Genomic DNA, 23,442 nt, shown 5'->3' with positions numbered 1-23,442 from the left:
GAGACCAGCCCTCCACTTTCTTGTTTTTATTAGTGTGACATTTTGGTTTTATTATCAGAAACTAAAACCTTAATGTATCCAGTGTATTATAACAGTAAGTTTTCTTCATAACATTTTTTTGCTGTCATTGTGTGTTAACCCTGACATATACATACCCAGCGGGTGCCAGGATACAAGAACTGTGATCTGCATATCTCTAGATCTATTGTTAAGGGCTAGCATTGAATACTGTTTGATTGTGAATATGTAGATCTGAGGGACTGGGACAAAAAAAATGATATTACAATCATGGGGATATATGTACACACCCCGGCTAGATTCCTATGTGTGACATTTCCATGGTTTATTGCCTGGATCATGGATGCTTATGTATGACATTTCCACGGTTTATGGCCTAGCCCTGGCCTGGATGCTTGTGTGTGACATTTCCACTGATTATGGCTTGGGTGCTTGCTTATGTGTGACAGTTCCATGCTTTCTGGCCTGGGTGCTAATGTGTGACATTTCCATGCTTTCTGGCCTGAGGGCTTATGTGTGACTTCTTCACTGTTTATGGCTTGGGCGCCAGTTTAGGGTGTGGCTGGATCCAATAGAGGAAGTGGGTGGGGCTAGTGGAGGAAGTGGGTGGGGCCGGGGGAAAGTGGGTGTGGCCTCCCACAACATTTGAGCACCTGGACTTCATATTTTACAAATTAAGCACTGGACCAGCCCCATCGCGTTGATACAATCATCTGATTCCTCGAGCCCGTTCCTATTCTTGCTGACTGTCCCATTTGAAACAATGATTTCCATTATAACCTGTAAGGCCCTCTTTAGTATATAGCGGGACATCGAAGCAACAGCTTCAGGAATACTCTTTGGAGGTAGAAACTGCACACCAAAGCAAAACCCAATATTGCCACTTCCCTCTCGATTTATGAAGTTTTGGAGTTATAGAAAAATGATTGTGCTTTCCTTACTTCACATTTCATCACTAGTATTTTTATGCAAATATTTTTTAATGAGCACTGGAAAGCAGTTGGATGTGTTATTTTATCAGATCTAATCACTTATGTAAAACAGTTATGGCTGTTTTTCTTAGCGAAGCGGACAGAGATGCAAAACTCACTTCCCCTTTTCCCATTTTTTTTTTTTTTTGCATATGTTTGATATCAATGTGAAATATGACACTGAAATAACATGATATTTTTATATTAATTTTCTATTAGCTCTAGGAATAGCATGATTTCTGTACTCATTTTATGGGGTCTTAAATATTCTCTCTAGGAGATAAAATATTTACAATCTGGTTGGAAAGCTCAGCGTTCTATTTTTATTTTCACATTTTGAATTCACTTTTTTTTCAAATAGAGCCAGTACATTTTTACATATGTTTGATTATTTATGCAAATTATGACACTAGACTAACATGTTATTTATACATTAATTTCCATTAGCTCTACGAATTGGATGATTTTTGTACAGATTTTACGGAGGCATAAATATTCTCTAGGACATAAAAAGTTAAAAATATGGTTGGAAAGCTCAGTGTTCTACCTATTTTTATTTTCACTTCTTTACACAAACTGTTCTCCGCTACATGTGTTAGTCTGTTTGTGCCCTTCCAAAAAGACTCCAGCTTCGAGAATCAGGGAGAATATTATATTTGTTTTTGCATTCACTTTTGTTGTATAACATGAATGCAAAGCTTGCTTTCAGGAGTCACCATAATTGGCCCGTCCTCCTTTCAGTCATACTTTTATGGCGTCACACCTTCTAGAAAGGAATTGAGCTTTTTTTTATACATTCCAAGACACAGTCATTGTGTTTTTCTTTGTGTTTCCAGGATAGGTGTTCTTTTCCGTGTTCCTGCTGATGTGGTCTCGGTACCCCCTGTGATGTCCCAGTTACATTGTGGGATGGTTAGTCGCAGATATGCAGCATCGTCTGTGATTTTACAGTAACAAGGGTTCTTGGACGGAAGCTCCATCAACAGGGTTTAGGGACTCACCATATTAAAGGTGAACAGCGGGGTGGGATTCCACGGGCAAACATGGATATGGTGTCAGTCATTCTGCAACGTACACAGGCACCAGAGAAGCTGTGGAGGTTTTGTTTTTCCTAAAAGTAGTTTTTTAATTGGCATTTATAGAAATCGGAATACTGAAATACAAGAGTTACCCACTGCTGCAGATATCAGTATGCACTGATGTTGGTGCACAGGTGTCCATCTAACTAGTGCGATGCAACACACACATAGCTTGGTGCAACTGGAAGGAAGTGAATGGCTGTACCTCAGAGTACTCTGACACTTCTCCTAGGAAACATTTTAGAGGCTTCACAAGAGACATTAAAAAGGTTCACATGAACATTCAGAAGGTAGGATTCGTGAGATGATTTAAAAGACACTTTCCAAAGCTGAGTTCAGTAAAAGCAGGAAGTCTCCAAGCTCTCCAGACAGTTATCCCCTTCTTCGCCAAGTTTAGACTCCACCTCCCAGAGAAAGGAGTTCATAGAAGAACACCCAAATTGAGAATATGTGAATAATCATTCTCTTTCCTAAGTTCTAGAGTGGGTAAGAGTCATCAAGGGGGTTCCAGGGCTTAAGGTACCTAGTACTAAGGTACTTTCACTTCTCAGATCAAATACTTTTTCCATCACACAAATCATTGAAGAGTGTTATTCTTTGAAGGATATGGAGCTGCACAGGATTCCTGCCCCTGATTTATGATTGCTTTCTATCCTCTGGTGTGGTGTGGGCTGAGGAATCACTTCTTCAAGTAGTGCAGATGGACTGCTTCTAACCAGTTTGACAAGGAGAATTTCCATGTAGAGAAAATAGCAGGCGATGTGGGGCTGCATCACACAAACTGTCCACTACTAATTCAAGACAAATCTCTGCTACATTTTTTGCTGATTGGTATCTTAAATGACCCATCAGTCAACAGCCTTAAACCCTTCCTAGCGGACCTAAATCTGACTCAATTGTGCGGCAGTCCCACACATAACTTAGGTGCGACTTTGGACCTGATTATTGAGAAGTGTAATATCATCCAAATGGAAACAATCATCCCTTGTAACTGGGCAGAACATCACTACATCACTTTCCTCATCATAGAATCAGTAAAGACAAGAATGGCTCAAATAAAGAAACCTAAACAATGGAGAAGTAGCTGGCAGAGAATTCATTGGAACTATCTGTCTTCCCTCAGCAACAGCATCTTGTCACCTCCTTTGGATATGACTGATGTCCATGACCTCACCTACCACTACAGCAACTCCATGATGAACATTCTAGACTCTATAGCACCCCTTCAGCTAAAGAGAATGTCCAACAATGACTCCAAACCTTTGTTCATGGCAGCTTAATGCAGAAAGACTTAAGCTTAGACTAGCTGAACGAGCATGGAGATCCTCACCGTAAAGATGCTGCCACACACTGGATGACAGTTGTAGGATCTTTAATAAATAATTTCCAACACACTCGTGAAGGGAGACACGGGGAGAGGTTGCGCCGTGTCTTCTCCAGTCAGTCATCAGCAGTTGCCTGTCAACATTCCAGAACGCACAATTGATGACATGACCAGATGGAACAATATGTACGGTATCCTGTGGTGGACAGCTAGGGCACAAATCATAACGCTCACCGTACCTCGAAAACCTTAAGCTCCTGAGATCTCTGAGGAGCATCTACAACAAATGTATCAGAGACTTGAAAGTGAATTTCTTTCGAAGCCAATTAGATAAAGCTAGAAATCGCCCAAAAAACCCAGTTTAAACTACAATCCAATATGCAACCCAACACTTCCCCCACAGGTTCTAAGCCACAGCCAAACTGCGACGAATTTGCCTCCTTTTTCATAGAAAAGACAAGAAATAACGCAAATGACCTGTGGCCAGCTACAGAGTACCATCCTTTCATACCTAACTGCAGCAGCATCCCACCCCAGAAGGCTGACACACCAGTTCTCTCAGCTCACTCCCTCAAAAACAATGCTACGTGGAGCTTATTCAAAACTTTTGAGGAAAGCACCATTTTAAAAATCCTAACAGCACTAAAACCTTCGAAACGACTTTAGCAACCTTCTTCCAACTAATGTCTTTAGTGAGATCAAAATATTCTTACTTCCCCTCTGGACTAAAATAGTTAACGGCTCAGTACTCCAAGGATTGATACCTGATTGCCTTAAAGGTGGCCATGTCTCCCACATTAAAAAAAATTCCGAAAGTGGACCTCTCAGACCTAATATACTTCTGCCCAATCACTACGATTCTGACACTAGCAAAGCTTCTTGAGAAATGTATACATTTACAATTGTGCAACCACATTGATCATTTCAGTCTCTTAGACCAATTCCAATGTGGTGTCCACCATAGCCACATGCTTTGTCGCTCACACACATAGTTGATGATGTGTTAAGAATGTTGGATCAGAACGAGTTCTGCCTTCTTATCCTCCTTAACCTATTGTCTGATTTGATACTGTCAAACATGACTGCCTTCTAGACCTTCTCAAACATAGGATGGGACTATCGGGCTCTGTTCTTAACTGGTTTGCCTCTTTTATCTCCAATAGAACTCAAAGAATCAAGGTTAATTTCTCCCTCTCCAACCCCACACAGGTCACTTTAGGGGTCCCTCAGGGGTCTTCACTCTCACACACTCTCTTTCACATATTCATGAAATCTCTGACTGAACTGTTGAACTTATCTGACATCACATGTACTCCGATTATACCCAACTGTACTTAAAAATCTCTTGCCTCAAAGATATTAGGTCTCTAAACTAAGCCCTACAAAAAACAAACATTGTAGAATATATGAAACAACTAACTGTGCTGAACTGCGTATCACACATCATAGAGTCAACAAGATTTCTTGGAATAACGCTGTACAAGAATCTGTACATGCAGGACCACATCAGCGCTGCCACCAAACGAGCAAATTTCCACATGAACATTTTAAGAAAAATAAGACCCTTCCGACCCCTGGATGACTTTAAATCAGCTGTTCAAGCACCAGTGACACCCAGGTTGGACTATGGGAGGGCCACCCTTTGCGGCCTACCCAGAGCTAAGCTGGTGCCATTTTGGGCTCCCCTTTACTCTGCTGCTAGGCTCATTACAGGGTCAAAAAACAAACAGTCACCCCACTCCTAATCTGAAATCCCTGAAGTGGCTTCCATATAAGGCAAGGATTCATCTTAAAATTGCCTGCATGACCCTTAAACCCCTCCATTTCAACACCTCAAGATACCCTGCAGAAAAGCTTGAATTATTTGGTGGTGTTCGATTTTCAGAAGCTCCAGTTCCCTACTGCTGAAACCACCTAAATTGTTTTTAAAAAAAAACCATATAACAGAGGCTTCTCAGGTATTGACCCACAAATCTGTCACACACCACCCCCTGTAATCAGAATGAACCCGTCAACTACGTAATTCAAAAAAGAAGTCTAATGGATACTGATAAACACATTTCTGCTGTAGAACTCATGAACTATACTCCAGGACAATATTTATCCTTAAGTCTGCACGCTTCCTATCTCTCTCAGACTATGTGCTTAATTCTCAGGTTGTTGTCTGTCTCGCTCCTAAGGTGTTTTCGCTAGGGCATTCTTCAATCCCAGGTTTCCATCCTTATATTGATGTCATTTTTATACCTATCACCTTGAACGTCAAGCGCTCTGATACCTGCCAGGGTCTTGTTCGCACTAAATAAAACTTTATAAATAAATACAATTCAATGGTTGAAGAGCTGGAGTAGCAATATTTTACCAACTTAGACAATGGTAAATGGTTGTGTATCATTGGGGCTTTAGAATAAGGTGCTACATTTATCTATAGAGGCAGAAGCATTTGTTAACATCTGTGAAGTAAACAATGGAACATAACACAATATCATAATACAAAACAATACAAGTAAAGCATAACTGGGAACACCATAGAAAAACAGAGTATTACACAACAGCCACAGTAAACCCAATACAGATCAGCACTGCAGTCCTAAAACAGCATAACACATAACCATCAAAAACAAATTGCCGCAAAACAAATATTCATAATTATTCTTTTCACATACTACCACCTCCAGAAACCTACTTTCATAATGTGGAGGTAAGAGCTGTTCAGTGCTGTGTGCAGTCTTACCACCAAACACATGTAATAGTGACAGTCAAAAAACCAACACTTATGCCACATATTCAATGCAGTGGGATTGACTCATCAATGCAGTGTTAGTTTATTTATTTTTGTTTGGCATTATGCCAGTCAGGCAACACAAACATTAAAACAACCATTAATTCATTGTTCCTTTGTATCAACATTTAAAATAGAGATCTGTCAGAATTCTTAGATTTTTATGCGATCACAGATCCAAAGGAATATTTTTCCATGTTTATTAACCATTTACATCAGCTTTAGGATTAATAATCAAAAAATGTATTAAAGCATTACAGTAACATAACCCATACAGCACATTTAGTACCAGCATATCATATAACTAATGTTCATCCATCTAAAATGTACATGCATAATACAATAAGAATGTTATATAATAATTAGTATTCTATTTTAAAGCCGTAAAAGTGCAGAAAAGAGGCCAATAATGTGCAAAGAGCTTCAAAGTGCCACGATATACAAAATTCAGTAAAGTGCAAAAAGATAGTTTGAACCTCAATTTCAAACTTCTATTCCATATAGCTAAGTGTAAGCTTCACATCCTGTAATTTTCTTTAATAACAGCAGCCTTCACCCGAGCTGATGTAGAAATTCATTTCTTTGTTTAAATCTTTGATCTTATACTTAACTCCATAAAATGCACTCTTAAAATATCAGCAAAATACTATTATACATTCAGTCTTGAACCTGAAAAAGATCTTTGCTCCCCAATCCACAGTCCCTCAACAATAACCTATAATTCTATTATTTTAATGTCTCCCTGTATCTACTTTCATTTACAATATATAAAAAGTCCCAATTTAAAACATAATCTCACATGTTCATATTTCATAATGAAGGAATGCAATGCATCAACTTCCTATTTTTGCAATTGCCTAAAAACAGTTAGTAATACTTCACTTATTGATGTTAAAAAATATGTGCAAAATACAATCAGGTGTACAAATGTAAAGTACCCAGTGTTAGAGAAGGAACAAATGAAGTGACTATGAGTCTTGATTATATTCTTCATCTTATTCATCTTCCCTTTGATAAATACAGGGGCTTGTCCCATTCTTTCTCCATCGTTCACCTACATTGTATTTTATTTTTTTGTGCAGTTGCAATTCACCTTTGTATTCATTGACCAGTAAGTGTGTATATCTTATTCCATTTTCATATCCCTCAAGATAATTTTGATTCCTTCCCCAGACTTTTCACCATCCTCTTTTTTTTGTGTTAACTCACAGGATTGCACTAACCCTAGTGGATCAACACTCACCATGATTTCTTTCAAGTTATCATACCATGCAACTTTATTTGAAGGCAGTACGTTTTTATCGTATACTTCAGCGAGCCCTCAACTGCTCCAGAAATAAACCAATAGTTCATTGTTCTCTGGTATTACTGAAATTGTCTGTTTATCAAACTTAATTTCAACCTTAATTTGCAAAGGGCTGTGAACCTGGGGTGACCTAATCAGATCTTTCATATACTCATCTCAACCATCAGGTTTCTTCTTACTTCTTTTTCCTCTAAAATATACAACCATGTAACATCAGATTCACGATTTTCATACAATATGATTCTTTCAACAGTTCCAGACTTATTTATTAAAATATAATGAAAATTAAGTACTTCTGTCTTTTTCATTGTTTTCCTTTTCCTCCTTGTCTTCAGTTTATGATCTCACTCAATTTAGTCTTTTCTTTTAGAAACTGAAAAGTTTTCGGGATCCCATTTTGTTAGCAACATTCTCCAGAAGTTTTCTGCAAGCACTTTGGAGATTTTCATTACCTGTCTTCATATCAAGGTCAGCCTCCAACATATCTACCAAAACCCTATTAGATTTAATGGTCCTCTTTGCATTAGTATTTCTTCCATCCATGACTACCCTCTTTGTTCAATCACATCATTAAGAGTCTAAAGGATTAACTTCAGTATGGGTTTGACCTTTTTTCTCATGTCCATTGAAATTATGAAAAGCGACCTCTTCACTTCTATATCTTTTTAGCTTCACTTCTATTAGATGTTGCAATATAGCTGTTAGCAGGCAACTATTATGGTTGTAGTCCTTCACCACTTTAGTCAGAAGATTCAAAATTGCTTCCAGAATGTTTTGAATTGCCAGCAATTGTAGGGTCAATTCCTGTCCGGGGAAAGGTTTACTACATATTCTCATACTCCTAATAAGTGACTGCATTGTTTGTTCCAGTGATATACAGCCATTTTTCCATGAACAAGTTTGTCATGTATGGAAAAGAAAATCATCTAGGATTTAATGACAAGTTATTACAGGCTGTAGTATTCTATGGGTACAGAATTTGATGACACTTTTGCCGTAAACATTTCGCAATTCCCACACAACATGAAACAGAGGGCATCTTCTCTTGTTCCTTTTTAACTAAATCACATGGCAATGATGCAATAATCTAATTCTCACTCAACAACATTTAGCTTTGACTCCACAACTTCTTCATTACATAGAGGTGTATGCCATACATTATTAAAACATTTCCACCAGCTTTGTTTTCATCCTTAACTTTATTTGCTGTATTTCCGCCTTGGTTGAATTCCTCCTAATAAGATGAATTTTATTCAGGTTTCCTAAGATCGCTATCTATATGTCTATATGGGATTTAATTTCAACTTGAACTATATGTTGTGATTTATTCCCAGGAGCGAGTTCTGATTCATCTTTCCTTTTTGAATTACATTCCTTTTAATCAAAGTGATTCTTTGCTTCTGTATTTATCATCTCCAACAAACTCTTCTCCAAAAGCTGAACTTTATCTTATTTCTTCCCCATTAGCAACTTGTTACTATTGGCATTGGTTCATGATTTGGTCCTTTGTTTTTGTTTTTTAGTTTCCCAAAATAATCCATGATGGTAGTTCTCATGATCCTAGAATTCCTTTCCAGGATAGATTTTCATGGAGGAATTAGGTTATTATAAAAGATATGTAAGCTATTCATCATTATCTCTACAGAGGGTTCAGCCAAAATCACTGATTCGATTCTTTTGCCTGCTTTTTAGATGGAGAGACAAATCCCCATTCTCTGATAGTCCCAACAGTTTATTAATAACAAACTCATTATTTAAAGAAGCATTTCTTCATGATGGCTCTTACAATCCAAGTAACTTGGACATGCTCTCGTTCAGTCAAGTTTGAGACTCAGACTTATTCTTGTAATTTTTCATCATCAAGCTTTCAGGAAATATTTTAATTTGTGACATTACTAATAGTTTACACTAGATTCTACCTTTAGCCTTTTTCCGTACTTTCTTTTTCATGATTCCTGACCTTAATGTCCTCAATGGACTTATTTCCAAACTGCCACTTCTCCTGAACTTTTTTTTACTGATAAGAACGGATATTTTGTTGGAGATTGCTGCCTTTGTATTTACCTTACTTATGTCTGACCATACTTTTATATTTTCTAGGCCTTTTTTGTGTTCTCTTTTGGGTTTAACAAGCTTCACAAGAAAATCAAGAACTAATATTGAACTTTTATTGCTTAGCCTTCAAATGGACTTCTACAAAATCTTCCAACAAAGGCTTGAGATTATAAATAATACGTGAAGCCCAAGGAAATTCAAAAGCAACCCAAAGGGAGAATCAAGTATTGGAAAACTTCCCACTGCACAATCACAGCTCCGGCCACTCCCCGGCTAGTTAAACTGAGCCACCACACTGCTCAGGGGTGAGGCGGTCTCAGCACCTTATTACCGCACCCCACCCACAAAGAAGTAAAAAATATGCATAATGGCAGAGTATAGACAGCACACCAAGTAGGGCCACAGGGAGGCATGAGCGCCCAACTGTTTTTTCAGGGGTTCTGTGCTCTCACAAGTGTATAATAGAATGCAGTACTAGAAAGTGCTCACTTTGGTCCTCTCCTCACCTGTCCTTGCAAGCCCAAAACCCCTTTGCGACTCTAGAGGCTGATTCGATCCTGAGTCGTCTGGAGTAAACTGAAGTAGAGACTGGGATCGACCAGAGACTCCCTCCGGACTTCAGCAACTCCAATAACACCAGTGTCTCAGCGGAACAATTCATTGAGGACCGGGAGGAAAAAGACACAGCACTCCAAGACAACACAGTAACTAATTTTGCGGCTGCAAGCCACACTGGTGCCACCTTCTCTCTGCATGGATAGACCCCCAATGACAAGCTGAGGCACCCCACAGCCCTCAACCTCAACTCACCCATTAGCTTCCTGATGGCAGGAGAGGAGGGGAGAGAGGACCCGGGGTATCAGACAAACCACAAATAAAATGAGAGGAAAAATCCCAGCATGACAGGGCATGAGCACAGCCAGCCTCTTCCATGGCTCCAAGCGTTTTGCAAATGCACAACCGGTAATATTATATGTGTCCTGCATCGTTTGGCCAATTCCTCATAGTATTAGTAAAATGCAGGGTTGAACAGCACTTCGAAGATGCTGTTTAAAAGTACAAGGCAGCCCATGAAAGCATGGTGGCTGAATAAATACATTATCTGGAAGTAAGTGCAAATTGCACAGCTGTGGGATGCCAGCTGGGTGAGGTGGCCATATGGACAGCTATGGGAAGTGAGGTGGAAGTTATGGTTAGCTTTGCTGGGTCTTTGGTGCTCCTGAGAGCATTACCTGTTAGGAAGTTTACATTCAGGGGTTCCATGCTTAATTTATTTAGATCACATTGTGGGTATCTACAATTAGTGATGCATGCAAGGCAAACATTACCAGTATAAGGTCCTGCCAATAGTTGGAAAGCAATTCTCCATATTTCAAGCAGTGTGGAAGCCCTCTTCTGTGTCTGATGATTGCAGAAGAATCTGCCTTAACTTGTATCTGATTCCAACTCAGGGGGCTCTGAAACGGGCAACCTGGTTCCTGTTGTGATCCATGAACTACTGTGACCTGCGGGTGGTCTGCTAAGCTGTTCCTCCTTTTAGTAAAAATCCAAACTTTCTTGGAGCATTTTCAACAGAGTACCAGCCATTCAGATCAGTATCGCCTAAACACTGAGACCAATGACGATTAGTTGGAAAAGGCCCATGTTTCCTGAACACACTTTGAGCAGCGGCTGGTAAAATATGAGTGGTGAGGCAACAAGCCTACAAGATTAACTTACTTTTCCTGCCGCTTGACCACTGTAATTCGAGGGAGTTTGAAAACGCCGATCTCTGTGTACTCGAGTACAGTTTATGCCAACTGCCTACAAATAGCTATAGTGGACAAAACATAGCTGCTTCCATTCTCTGCATTTCAACACAAAGTTTGAAAGCAGCATCGGGATTGGCTGGGCTGGCTAACCCAGCACTCCCTCCAAGTACGGGGGGCTGGGTCTCTGTCCCCATAGCGCTCTCATTCAGCGCAGATTCAGAGGGCAAATGTGCGCATGTCAGATTGGCCGCATTGAAGCTAACGGCCAGAGGATGGAGGATGTCACATGGTGCACTGTGACAGGGCCACTCCTCCTCCACTGACAATACTGGGCCTACAGTACTGCTGCCTGTCCCGAAGGTGCGGATCATTATAAATAACACTGCAGTGTGTGACGACTCACATTGGGGGCGGGCCAATGCCCCTAACGCCCCTTAAAAAAGAACCACCCCTGCAATTTTTGAATTCTAGAGTGGCACGGGAATCATAGAGCAATGCAGAGTGCCCCACAACATGGGAATTCTGGCGGTGTGCAGAAAGGAGTTGAATCCCATACTTTTGGAAAAATGCTGAAAGTAGCACAGTCCACCTATGAATATGATTCAATTATGCACAAACTGCTCTGTTACAAAGTTCTGAGACTGGTAGTGAGATAGTTACATGAGGCGGGATTTCAACATACCAATACCTTGACAATCTGTTATTATATGCAATGACCAACATATGTAGTGTGGGGTAGATGGCAAACACATTTTTGCCTAGGATTGCTCCTGAATTTTGTGTAGTTGTGCAGGGCGCACTGGAATACTGTCAAGAGATTCATACATTCGACAGATGCCTGCTGTTGCATTTGAGATCCTTTCAGTCCTACAATTCTGAAAAATGGTTTTGACGTGGGATTATATCACTGTTAAGACTTTAATACATTGTGTGTATTGCTTTAAGGCACCGTAAAGGGAGTAGAGGTCTTATTTTCTTGCTTTTGCATAAAATGTAACTTGCTTACAGCAGCAGCCGCGGTAAACGGAGGGTAGTGGGGCCGGTGTGGATGCGCAGGAGGCTTTGCTTGCGGGTGAGAAATATAATTTATTTTTGTTAAACTTGCCTTTTGCCGCTCCAGCATCGCGTCTCGTCACACCGCCACTCCTTTTCCTGCCTGCTGGTCCCAGCAGCCCCTGGGACAGACTCCTTGTCCAATCCCCGCCCTGCTGCAGTGTGGGGATTGGTCTGAGCAGACAGGAAAGATGCTCAGAGCAGGGAGTCTGTGGGGTTTCTCCAGCCTTGCTGCTCAATGCAGCTGGGCTGGAGAAAACCTAAGTGCACATGTGTGTTTTAGTCGGCCTGAGACGGTCGGCCAAACACACATGAGCACTTATTGAGTGGAGTGCACTAGCTCTCCTCCTCCCCCCTCCCAAGTCTAAGCCCTGCCCCTCCCAACACTGCTGGCTAAGAGCTGGCAAATGTAAAGTAAAATGATGCAAGAACTTTGTTTTATTTTACATTTGTTTGCTCTGAGCCAGGCAGTGGGCCACGTTCCTCCGCCATTGCGGAGGAGCCGCCACTGATTGCTTATCTAGATTAGCAATAGGTTTCAGCATGGTATATGCCATTGGTTCTTGAGAGGATGCAGCATTGCTTAATTTTAGTCAGTGGTTTCTGTGCTCAGCACCGTCACTCAATTCTCAACACCAGCTCTTATCTGTGGCACTGTTTGTCTAACTTTGAGATAAGCACAACAATAAAGGGGTATATTTACAAGAACGTGTGATAACTACCGCAAGAGTAGCTTAATGTAACTCTCAACATCGCAGCCTATCGCGGGAAAATAACCCCATGTCAACGTGGAATTCACAACAAGGCGGCCCATAGCGATAGTTTGCCGAAACCTGCAAACCCCAATGCCGAAAAACCTGCGATGGGCCAAAGCGTGATAAGAAAACAGTGACAACCAGCGCGAGGTTAGCAATAATCACACGTAATGCGGGAAAAAGCACAAGAACCGCAAACGGAAAATGCCACAGAAAAAAATACATCCACAGCAGAGTACCACAGATGCACCCTGACCGACTGCAGATGACAACATGTACACCACAACATCCAAGCACCGTGGAAGAACAGAACCGACAGGCACACCGCATAAAACAGACAAGTGACAGACAAATCAGAGCCGCAGGAGCGACTCTCCCACCATACAGCATACGCACATAAGCAGAAGTGCACCTCGACATTCACAATATCCCGGTACAAACAGCAGCCCCTCCACAACTGAACACAGGACACAACTGGTTCCGCAAATGTGCACAACATAGCAAATCACATCTGAAACTGCATGAAAATGTAACATGACAATGTAAAAGTGCAACCTGTAACCTGCAAATATGTTTTAATCTCACATGCAGTGCAATTGGACATCTTCTATTGTACCATGAGTGCCATGGACGGCCACAATGTAACGTGCTCATGAGAAGTAAGTGTCAATGATGGAGTTCCTACAGGCCATTCTTGCCGCAGCTGCAGTGGGATGTGGGCCACCTGCCCCATCGTCACCATCATTGCCCGGTACCTCTGGAACTGGGATCCATGGGGCATTGGTGCGAACACAGATGTTTTGCAACACACAACATGCAACGATCATCTTGCACACAATGTCCGGGCTGTACAGGAGCTTTCCACCTGTGCTGTCCAGGCACCTGAAACGTGACTTCAACACGCCAAATGTGTGTTCAGTGATGCCCCTGGTGCGTATGTGGGCCACATTGTACTGCATCTGGGTGGGTGTGTCCGGGTCTTGGAGGGGTGTCATCATCCAAGGGCAGAGTGCATATCCTTGATCACCTGTGACAGTGCAGGGAGAAAAGAGTCAATACTTAGTTCGGCAGGATGTGATGGCAGGCCCACTAATACAGTGACGCCTGTGCTGGCTGTGTGTGCAGTGAGTGTACGCCAGCCCTCAAGGAGTAGTTGGTGCTGGCAACAACTCCAACAGACATCAGGCACTCAGAAATGCATTGTCAGTACAACAAGGGGGAATGACTCGAGTCGCCAGGGCTAGTGGCCCCGGAAGCACAGCGGCGGACACGGGCCCACCGTCACGGCACGCTGACCTGTGGGAGACTGGGGTAGGGTCATGAGGGCAGAGCAGGGCCTTACATGTGTCATGGGTGCCTTCTGCAAAGTGTCACGGGGAGAATGGGAGGCCTACCCCCAGGGCATGATGCAGGGGGCACATGCCAGCTGTGTCCAGCAACATGGCAGATATGAATGCCACAGACCCAGGCCAGATACCAAGTCCGTACCTGTCCATTGCTGATGACAGCCCCCAGGCTACAGGCTCAGACACCAACAATGTTTCGCTGGAGGAAGACGGTCACTCATGGTGCATAGGGTTAGTGGCACCATGTGTCGCAGGCCTGCGATATGGAATCATGCCTCACTGATCGAAGGGAGTCTTGTGCTGTGGCCGCTGCCACGGACTTGGGACCACTGCCATTCAGGACACTGTTCCACATGTGGGACCTACTGGGCCGAAGAGGACGCCGGTGGTGCATGTAAATTAGTAAGGAGTGATGGGGACCAGCATTGGGGGGGGGCCAGCGATGGTCTGTGGAGGCTGCAGAGGTCACAGGTCTGGGGCTTGGTGCTTGCACCGACACATGTTGAGCCCTCTGTGACACACGATGGTGTCGGCAGGTGACCACTGGGGCGGGAAGGCCTGGTCTGTGCATCAGTGTCCTGGGGTGCAGCAGGTGCACAGGGTCGCAGGCCCCCCTGCTCACGGTGTCGGCCTCGTGGCAGGCCGCATGGCACCGCACTGTCAGTGACGTTGGCCTTCCTGGGAGTGGACCACGCCGTGCCCAACGGGGTTTGTCACCACACCCCTGCGCAGCCCTGGCGTACTCAGGGCCAACCCACTACGCTCACGCACACAGGGGGGGACGCAGCATGCAACACTTCTGCTACCTGTCCCAAGGCCTGGGGTGACACGGTTGCTTCCACTGCTCACTACTCGCCAGTCACCAGCAGTTGTGGTCTGCATGGACATATCCTGCACATCCACCCCTCACTTCTCGTTGTGTACATTCCCACTCATGGGTCACTTGAATCCTCGCACATGGCTGCATTCCGCTTCTCCACACGTTCAGCTGTTGTGTGGCTGTGCTGCCATGAAATGTCTGTGTTGGGTGCAGGGGTAGCCCAGGATGACCATGGAGTGGTGTTGTCGTGTCTGGTAGGTGGTCGTGTAGTGTGACATGTTGTATGTAGTTTGGTCATGTGTGAGTTCCCACAGTTGTGCGTTGTGTGTTGGTTGTTTTGGGGTGTGTGATGTGTTGATTTGGCACTTACCAACGAGCAGTCCTGTTCCATATGTGCCATCCTGGAAGCGCTGGTTGATGACGGACTGTCGGAAGATGAAGGAATCATGCACACTGCCTGGGTAGTTGGCGACGACATTGGTGACAAGTCCCTGGTGGTCCACTATTGCCTGCACATTAATCGAAAGCTGATGCTTTCTGTTGCGGTAGTGGTGTGCAGTATCCGCAGGGGGCACAAGTGGGACATGTGTGCAGTTAATTGCCCCCAACACGGCCTGGAATCCGGCTATGGCGTAGAAACCTTGCTTTGTCTCCAGCTGTTCCTGCGCAGTGTTGGGGAAGTGAAGGTACTGGGGAATGAAGCTGAGGATGGCATCCAGGACAGGTGTGATGAACTTTGATAGGGCTGACTGTGAGACCCCTCCAACTCTGGCAGTTGTTGGTTGGAAGGTACCAGAGGCCAACAGGTGCATCACAGCCAGCAGCTTTGTCTGCGGAGGGAAGTTGGTTATCCGCTGTGTTGGGACCGTCAGCCTGTGGGCGATGTGGGTCATGATGCTGAGGATGGTTGCCCTTTTGAGTCTGTAGTGGGCAATGACTTCCTTGGGCGTTAGGTCTGTGAGAGTGGTGTGTTTTCGGTAGGTCCGCTGTATTACTCTGCGCTGCGTCTGTGATGGTCAGGGCAGGGGGGGGGGGGGGGGCCGGGTCCGGGTCCTGGGGGTGGTGGCGCTGGGTGTTTGTGGCCCTGTTGGGGCTCCGAGCTGCATGATGAGTAGCTCCATGGCGTTGTTTGTTCTTCGGGTGTGGCTGTGTGCAAGGCTCCGTTGCATACTGCAGGTAGTCGTCCGTCTTTACACCTGCTTGAGGCAGGTGTTAAATACCTGCGGCTACCACAGCTTATCGCCTGTTTTTGGTTCGCTTTGCAGATCTGGCAGTTCGTTGTGAAAGTGGTGTTGTGTTTTTTTCGTGTGTTTTTGCACGGGAACACCTACTCTGCATCTCATTAGGGTTAGTTCGTGGTGTCTTCCGTGGTGATAAATGTTGGGGAATACTGACTATGTCTGCAGTTTGCACCAGCTTGTGAATAGGGAGTTAGGTCTATCTCAACTTTTGATGCGTTAAGGTGGAGATAAATCGGAGATCAGTCCTTGTGAATATCCCCCAAAGTGTTTAATAAGTCAATGCACCTTAAAATTGATAATACTTTCCACCCACGCCATTCTTATAGGTTTTAGCAGCCTGGAATAGTCTGAATTATCACACTTGTAGGAGTGTATTGGTTAGTACTTGTGTCAGTATTCACATTGGCAGTGCAGGAAGGGAGAATGGGTGTTGCGAGCCACACTGACCCCCTGAGAAGGCCCAGGAACTTACATGTTTACCATTAAATACTGGCATGCAGTCACTTTCATTCCAGCATACAATGAGACTGACAGTAATTTACTCTTAAAAAACGCAGTATTATTGGTCACCATGTCTTCTGTTCAGAGATCGGGGACATTAGGGGCTCTGTTGCATCAGGCTTATGTCGTTGGTTCATTCAGAGACTTTGTTGTAAATTGAATGTCAGGTCACAAATATTGTCATCATTTAACTATTCATCAGAAATTGTGCTTTTCACTTATTTTCCTGCTCCAATTTCAGAGGAGGTGAAAAATCTGTTAAATTTGTAATTAACTCAGTCAGTTAGGAAACCAGTCAGCCTTTTTGTGACATTTGGTTCAGCAGAACAGAATGCGTAGATGGATTAAGGCCAGTGCTGCTCTGGCCTACATTATGTCAGGTAAGGCAATTCATGGAAGATCTGCTAAATGATGGCAACCTGATGGGTACAGGTATGAGGAGTCATTTTGGTTCAATTTCATCAAGACTGCCAGAGGCATAATTCTTCCAACATTTGTTCCACACTATTCTTGGATAGATGGTGATCCTGAGGGAGACAGAGGCTATGTGTGCATCACCCAGTAAATTTGAATTTTCATGATGATGCATTTGGATGTATGGGCATCATGTGGGCCTATTATTTGGCCAATCAGTTGGGATGAAAACAAGGGATGTGGTGGTAATCTTTACACTGTTCCCAGTATTCCCACTGGTCCTAGTCAAATTCTTCCTAACCACAATCCTAAGAGGCATTCCACTCCCCCCGGTTAATAGGACTTTGGGCACTGGGGGACTTGTTCATTACCAGGAGAACTGTGAGCAGGGTTGTTGCTGGTCCGTACCTTGGATGATGTTTGCAGGACTAGTTTAGTTGTTGAAAACAGCAGGCTTCCTTTCCAGGGGGTGGGGCCACCTCAATGGCCAGGAATGCAATAAAGAAAAGTGGAAGTAGAACTAATAGAGCTAACCAGTAAGTAATTGAAACATTACATTATTTGAGAAAAGTGCATGGTAAGTACTGGTATAACTTTCATTTTACTCTCTCTGTTTACAGCTTCTGTCCAGGTTCCCTGGGAAAGAGCTATTTCACCAAACAAAGTGCCCTACTACATCAAGTGAGTCTATCTCAGATCCATTAGTGACTGTCGTATTTGTAATGCTTTATGTTCTCCTTTTTTTCTAATATTGATTTATTTTCTTACCTCTTCTTAAAAGGAATATTTTTTTCACAGTTAGAATGCTAAAAATACATTTGGATTTGAGAACACACCTCTAAGCCTTTGCAGCACCTGCAGCACCTTGCAGAGCAGACATGAACCAGACATGCCCTGAAAAAAGACATCCTGTCACTTTTCTAGCCCATCAATCCAGTGGGCGTTCCCCAAGGAAAATGGCATTATTGCCTATGGTGTCAGTCGTATAATGACTTCCCCCCCAGTAGTGCACTCTAAATTTTACGGGGAGGTTAGGAGAGGCTGCTTAATCCCTAGCCACTGCCACCAGCTCGTATTTACTTCCTGGCTCCCCTAAAATTATTTTAGTAAGTTGTAACTAAGGTTCCATACTAGTGGGTACTTATATTTAATTTTCCGAAGAAACCTTTAAATTACTGGCAAACAGAAACTTACTCCCAGAGATTGGCATAGGAGTTCTGATGACTCTACTCTGTACTTTGAGGGATATATCCATTGTGCCTGGAGATGAAGCCAACGTTTGTGGAACATCTTGTTAAGAGTGTCTAAGGATGAGAGACAGTGTTAGGCTAAGCAGTTACATGGTGAGAGAGTTTTCTACAAGAAAAATATGACATGCATGAGGTTCTCTTGAGGAGACCTCTGTAATATGAATCGATTGGTGAACCAGCAAGGCTGGTGGGCCTTTGAAAAACTGAATAACAAAATCCTGATGAATGCTGAAGAGGAGGCAAATTGGACCACACATGGTATCAGTGCTTTCTAGCAATTTTGTCACATATGATAGGGGTCAATGTTTAGTATATTTAAGGGTCGACTGTTGGGCATTCTTCTTTAATCGACCCTCATAATTTCACCAATACATTTGTAAGATTAACATTGCGCCGAACGAAGTAGGAGCTTAGTGAGTACTTTGCTTCCATGTCGCTGGGATTGGGTGATGAAAAGGCTAAAAGGCCAGTTGATGTCACCTAAAATGTGTACCATAGGAAAGGGTCTGAGGCTCAATACCTCTGGGTGCAAAATTGAGATACTTGTTTTTATATTACAATTATGCTTCATATGTTATGTATGCACAATTTATCTCAGGTGATTGTTTTTATTTAGATCATGTGCACTTTACAGATATATAAAGGAATTCACCATCCAATGAGGTCATAACTTGTTATTGAAAGAGTTTTTGGCTTGAATGTGTTCTGTTACAGTATATTGATGATTAGACACTCTACAAGGACTGCACTTTGGTGACTAATATAATTGTGATTAAACATGTTTCAGAGGAGACTCGAGTAAATTAAATTAATTCAGCATTGAAAAAGCTCATTGGCTTATAGGCCTCAGTGAAACATGTGTTGGCTGATCAACTCATATGAACAGATTCAACTTTACTTGTTTAAACTTTAAATAGGTTGAATACACCATTGAGCCTATCCATGTAAAAATAAGACATGCATATCAAATACTAATTTTATGAACGCATTGAATGATCAGTTCCTTCAGGCATCTGTGAAGTATACATGATCTAATTACCTATTGATCTCGTAAAGCATCCTTATATTTCTCAATTCATTAAGATATTTTTTTTTGCTATGCCTTTTGAGGTCGAGCATTCGTGACCTCTTATATATACTTTAGTATACACTTATATACTTTAGTATATACTTATATGTGTATGTTCTAGGACTTGTCTGCTTCCGCTTAGGGACTTTTTCTGTTCACCTGCCTTGATAGAAAACAACCAGCAGAGTTCAGTAAAATACCAGAAATGCTTTCTGCTGAGGGACTTTCATTCTTATATTTTTCTGGCAACTGCCTCTTTTTAACCTTCTTAATATAAAATGACCAGCAGAGGTCAGTAAAATACCAGAATCACTTTAGCATTCTCTAGATTCCAGTCCATAGAAATTGTCTTCCACGAGCACCCGTAGACAATAATAATTTTAACAAATCTTGTATTTTCAGTGATATGACCACCGAAGGCCCTGATTTTATATTAAAAACAGAGCTGTAAGGCAATATTTCTCTCCATGTGTTCCCAAACCTGGTGTGTCACACAGTTTGGTGCCTACATTCCCTCCATGTTAAAGAACAGTATATGTTTCAGCACCCAGGCTAATGTGCTGCATAGCTAAATACATATAAGGTCCCAAAGGTGAGACTGATTGCATTGCAAATGCTTGTTTTATCTATCGTTTCTTTGTAAATTCATTTACGTTTTTTCAGCCTTTGTTATCCGTAAACTGCAAGTTATAAAAGTAAGAACTGTTTACACCACCGAATAGCATGTTACATAACTCATGTCATCATGTTTCAATGTTTAATTTTGCTGCTTTCTGATGATACAGCCACCAGGCTCAGACTACATGCTGGGACCATCCCAAGATGATAGAGCTGTACCAAACCTTAGGTAAGTAAGTATGTACTCTGTTAATCACTTGCTTTCTGATAATCTTGCTTTTTACTTTCTCTTCTGTGTCTCTTTTCTAAGTGCAATTTTCTGTTGTATATGATTTGGAGTACCAAGTATTCATAACACATGGTTGTGATTAAAGTAGACAGTATATTTCCAATGAAAGCAGATTGGTGATTGGCCCCATTAAAATATTCTGGCGAGTTAATCCCCTGCAAAGTACTGAATGTTCCTATCTATTGTCTTTGCTTTTCAACATGTAAACCTGTGTGTGTGCCCTCCTATTCCTAGTATATTAAGGTGACACATAGACAATGCATTACTAAAAAACCTAATGATGAAAGCGTTACTCCAGGTATTCACCTGGAGATTCTTCTACCTCAGCAGGACAACAAAGGACATACAGCACAATATTTCTATGCACATCTCTAGATGACACCATCACCTGTCAAGCAGGTCAGGAGCCTGAGTGTGATCTTTACCTTCTATACCCCCTTCATTTCTCAAATGAACTATCAAGGGAGCAGTCCGCCACGTGAATATGCATTCCCAGGTAGGACTCGTCATCTCCTGACTATATTCTTGAGATGGCATTACATAGAACTTGTAAGATGAATTTTTCCAATGGGACTAGATTGTATGACATAAACTGTCTATGTCCTATAACACAAATAAACCTAATTTCATACCCACAAACACACTACAACTAGTGTAGCAAAATTAACACTGATACAAGATCCAGAAATAGATTGCAATTTTTTTCTTTTCATTGATCAAAAAATTGTTTCATTACATTTGTATACAATAAAACCAAGGGTTTACGTTTCCCCTGTATTAACACAATTAAAAACACATATATTCTTCCTAAAACAAATATACACCAATTCATATAAACATTAAATCATGTAAAAAAACACAAACGAGAGAAAAATACAATTATAGACTCCTATCGTTAGTCTTTGAGTGTACACATCCGCTATAATAGTAAGTTGTTAGTCCGTTTTCAACTTATAATTCTCGTAATACCCGGACCAACTTCCAATAGAGATTGTGTGTTCCAGTTGCGTCAACGCGTTTCGATGGATCTATCCAATCATTTCCATCTTTTTCAAGACAAACAATGAATTTCTCTCTATCTATTTACTTTCTGGCTTCTAATAATCCTGCATAAAAACAAATGCATGTGTAAATCAACAATCTATCTTTAGAAAGTCTATATCACAATGTGTATCGCGTTCCCATAATACATTATCTCCCCTTCATTTTTCTAGCGCAATTTTGCTCTATACACATATACAATCTTATCATGCCTTTTTAAATTGATTCTCCCTCACTTCTAATACGCCTGTCATATCATTATAATATACATCGACTTTACCTTGTTTGGATGTCTTAATTCTTATGCCAAATATCACAGTTAATCTCCTATAGGCTTAGATCGCTTTATCCTACATTCTTATACTTCTTTTCATTAAATATTTCTTGATTTCTTTACCTTTTATTTATTTTCGGTTGTAACTCTTTTTCCAGAGCCGTATGAAGATATATTTTTTAGAAGGAAAAACCCAGGACGATTTTGTAAAATACGGAGTTATCACCTGTTACATATCATAAATAAAGAGAGGGGAGGGACATAACATTATATTAGTATCTGACCACTTCTAGAACAGATATATATCACTACAGTTTCTTGTTGTGTTTCTACCTTTTAATTGGCGGTTTCTCCACTTGTATCCCGTCTTTGTACTTGTTAAAAAGGAGGCTCTTTGTATTTCCAGAATCACGGGAGACAGTTCCGTCTTATTCTGTGTTACGCTGTTTAAAACCAAATACCACAATGTCAACTGAAGATCTCATGTAATATTTCACAGTGCAGATATCGCTATCACTTTTGTCTGTATCGGACTAATCTTTTTAGATTTGATGTTCTACAATTATGGGTACACTGTATTAATATCTTTAAAACTCATACTTATTAAGCCGCTTCACCATCTGGAAAGTCATTAAGTTTACCCACTATCCTGTCATCTTAATTTAGGAAATTTTGAGTATTCTATTCTGTGTCCCTTCTCTTAAACATTCTGGTATACCTATCTCTTGCTTACCTACTGTTGTGCTGCTACCGTCCTGCACCTCTTCCTCTGTCGTAGTAACGGGCTTCCGACGTATACGTCTCCCGCTGGTTAGTTCCGTTTAAATACGGGCAAGCGTACTTCTCATTGGTTGTTACTAAATTGATTTGGGAGGTGTCAGCTTCTTGTGCTGACGCTGCCCATGCTTCCCCGGTAATGAAATTCTTTCATGATGTATCTAGACCCCGCTCGAGAAAATTCTTTTTTCGTTCATTAAGCAGGGTAATTATACCAACTAATACTTTCACCTATTTCCAAGTGATACATTTATAGACAGTATATTAAGAACTGCCTAGCTGGTATTAAGCAGATCGCTCTCTTTTGTGTTCTATTTCATTTTCCATTGCGCTCGTTCTACCTATTTTGACTCGGAACTGAATCTGGATTAATCATCCTGATTCTTGTTGTTCCGCTCGCTATTCCATATGTTACCCGGACATGAATCAGGGTGTTTTAATATTCCCCTCAATCATGTGGACATTCTCATTCCTTTAAAGGAATACTTACAACAATGGTCTCACAATTATGTGACCATTGCGAATATGGGGAACATTAACTGAGTCGCATAACCGATCTTGCGAAATAACCCTTTATCCTTTCCCTAGTTATTTATATAGATGTTACCTACAACCTGTTTTCCCCAAGAGTGTATTGGAATGATCCCTCCTAATCGTTATCATTTTGTTGTCTCTTCCGAGAATAGCCCGAAGAAGAAGGTGGGGTATTAA

General features: G+C 41.8%; 1 protein-coding gene across 2 annotated transcripts in view; it reads left to right on the top strand.

The window, feature by feature from the left end:
* The window catches only part of DRP2 (dystrophin related protein 2), a 955,857-nt gene that overhangs the window by 761,466 nt on the left and 170,949 nt on the right, over window positions 1-23,442 (top strand). For both annotated transcript variants that reach the window (XM_085607714.1, XM_085607715.1), the window contains 2 exons: window positions 18,034-18,094; window positions 20,518-20,579. In XM_085607714.1, the coding sequence (XP_085463840.1) occupies window positions 18,034-18,094; window positions 20,518-20,579 (123 nt within the window). The remainder of the gene's footprint in view (window positions 1-18,033; window positions 18,095-20,517; window positions 20,580-23,442) is intronic.

This window comes from Triturus cristatus, chromosome 5_2 (genome assembly GCF_964204655.1).
Source record: "Triturus cristatus chromosome 5_2, aTriCri1.1, whole genome shotgun sequence".
Classification (NCBI taxonomy): Eukaryota; Metazoa; Chordata; class Amphibia; order Caudata; family Salamandridae; genus Triturus; species Triturus cristatus.
This window is presented reverse-complemented; position numbering and strand designations above follow the sequence as displayed.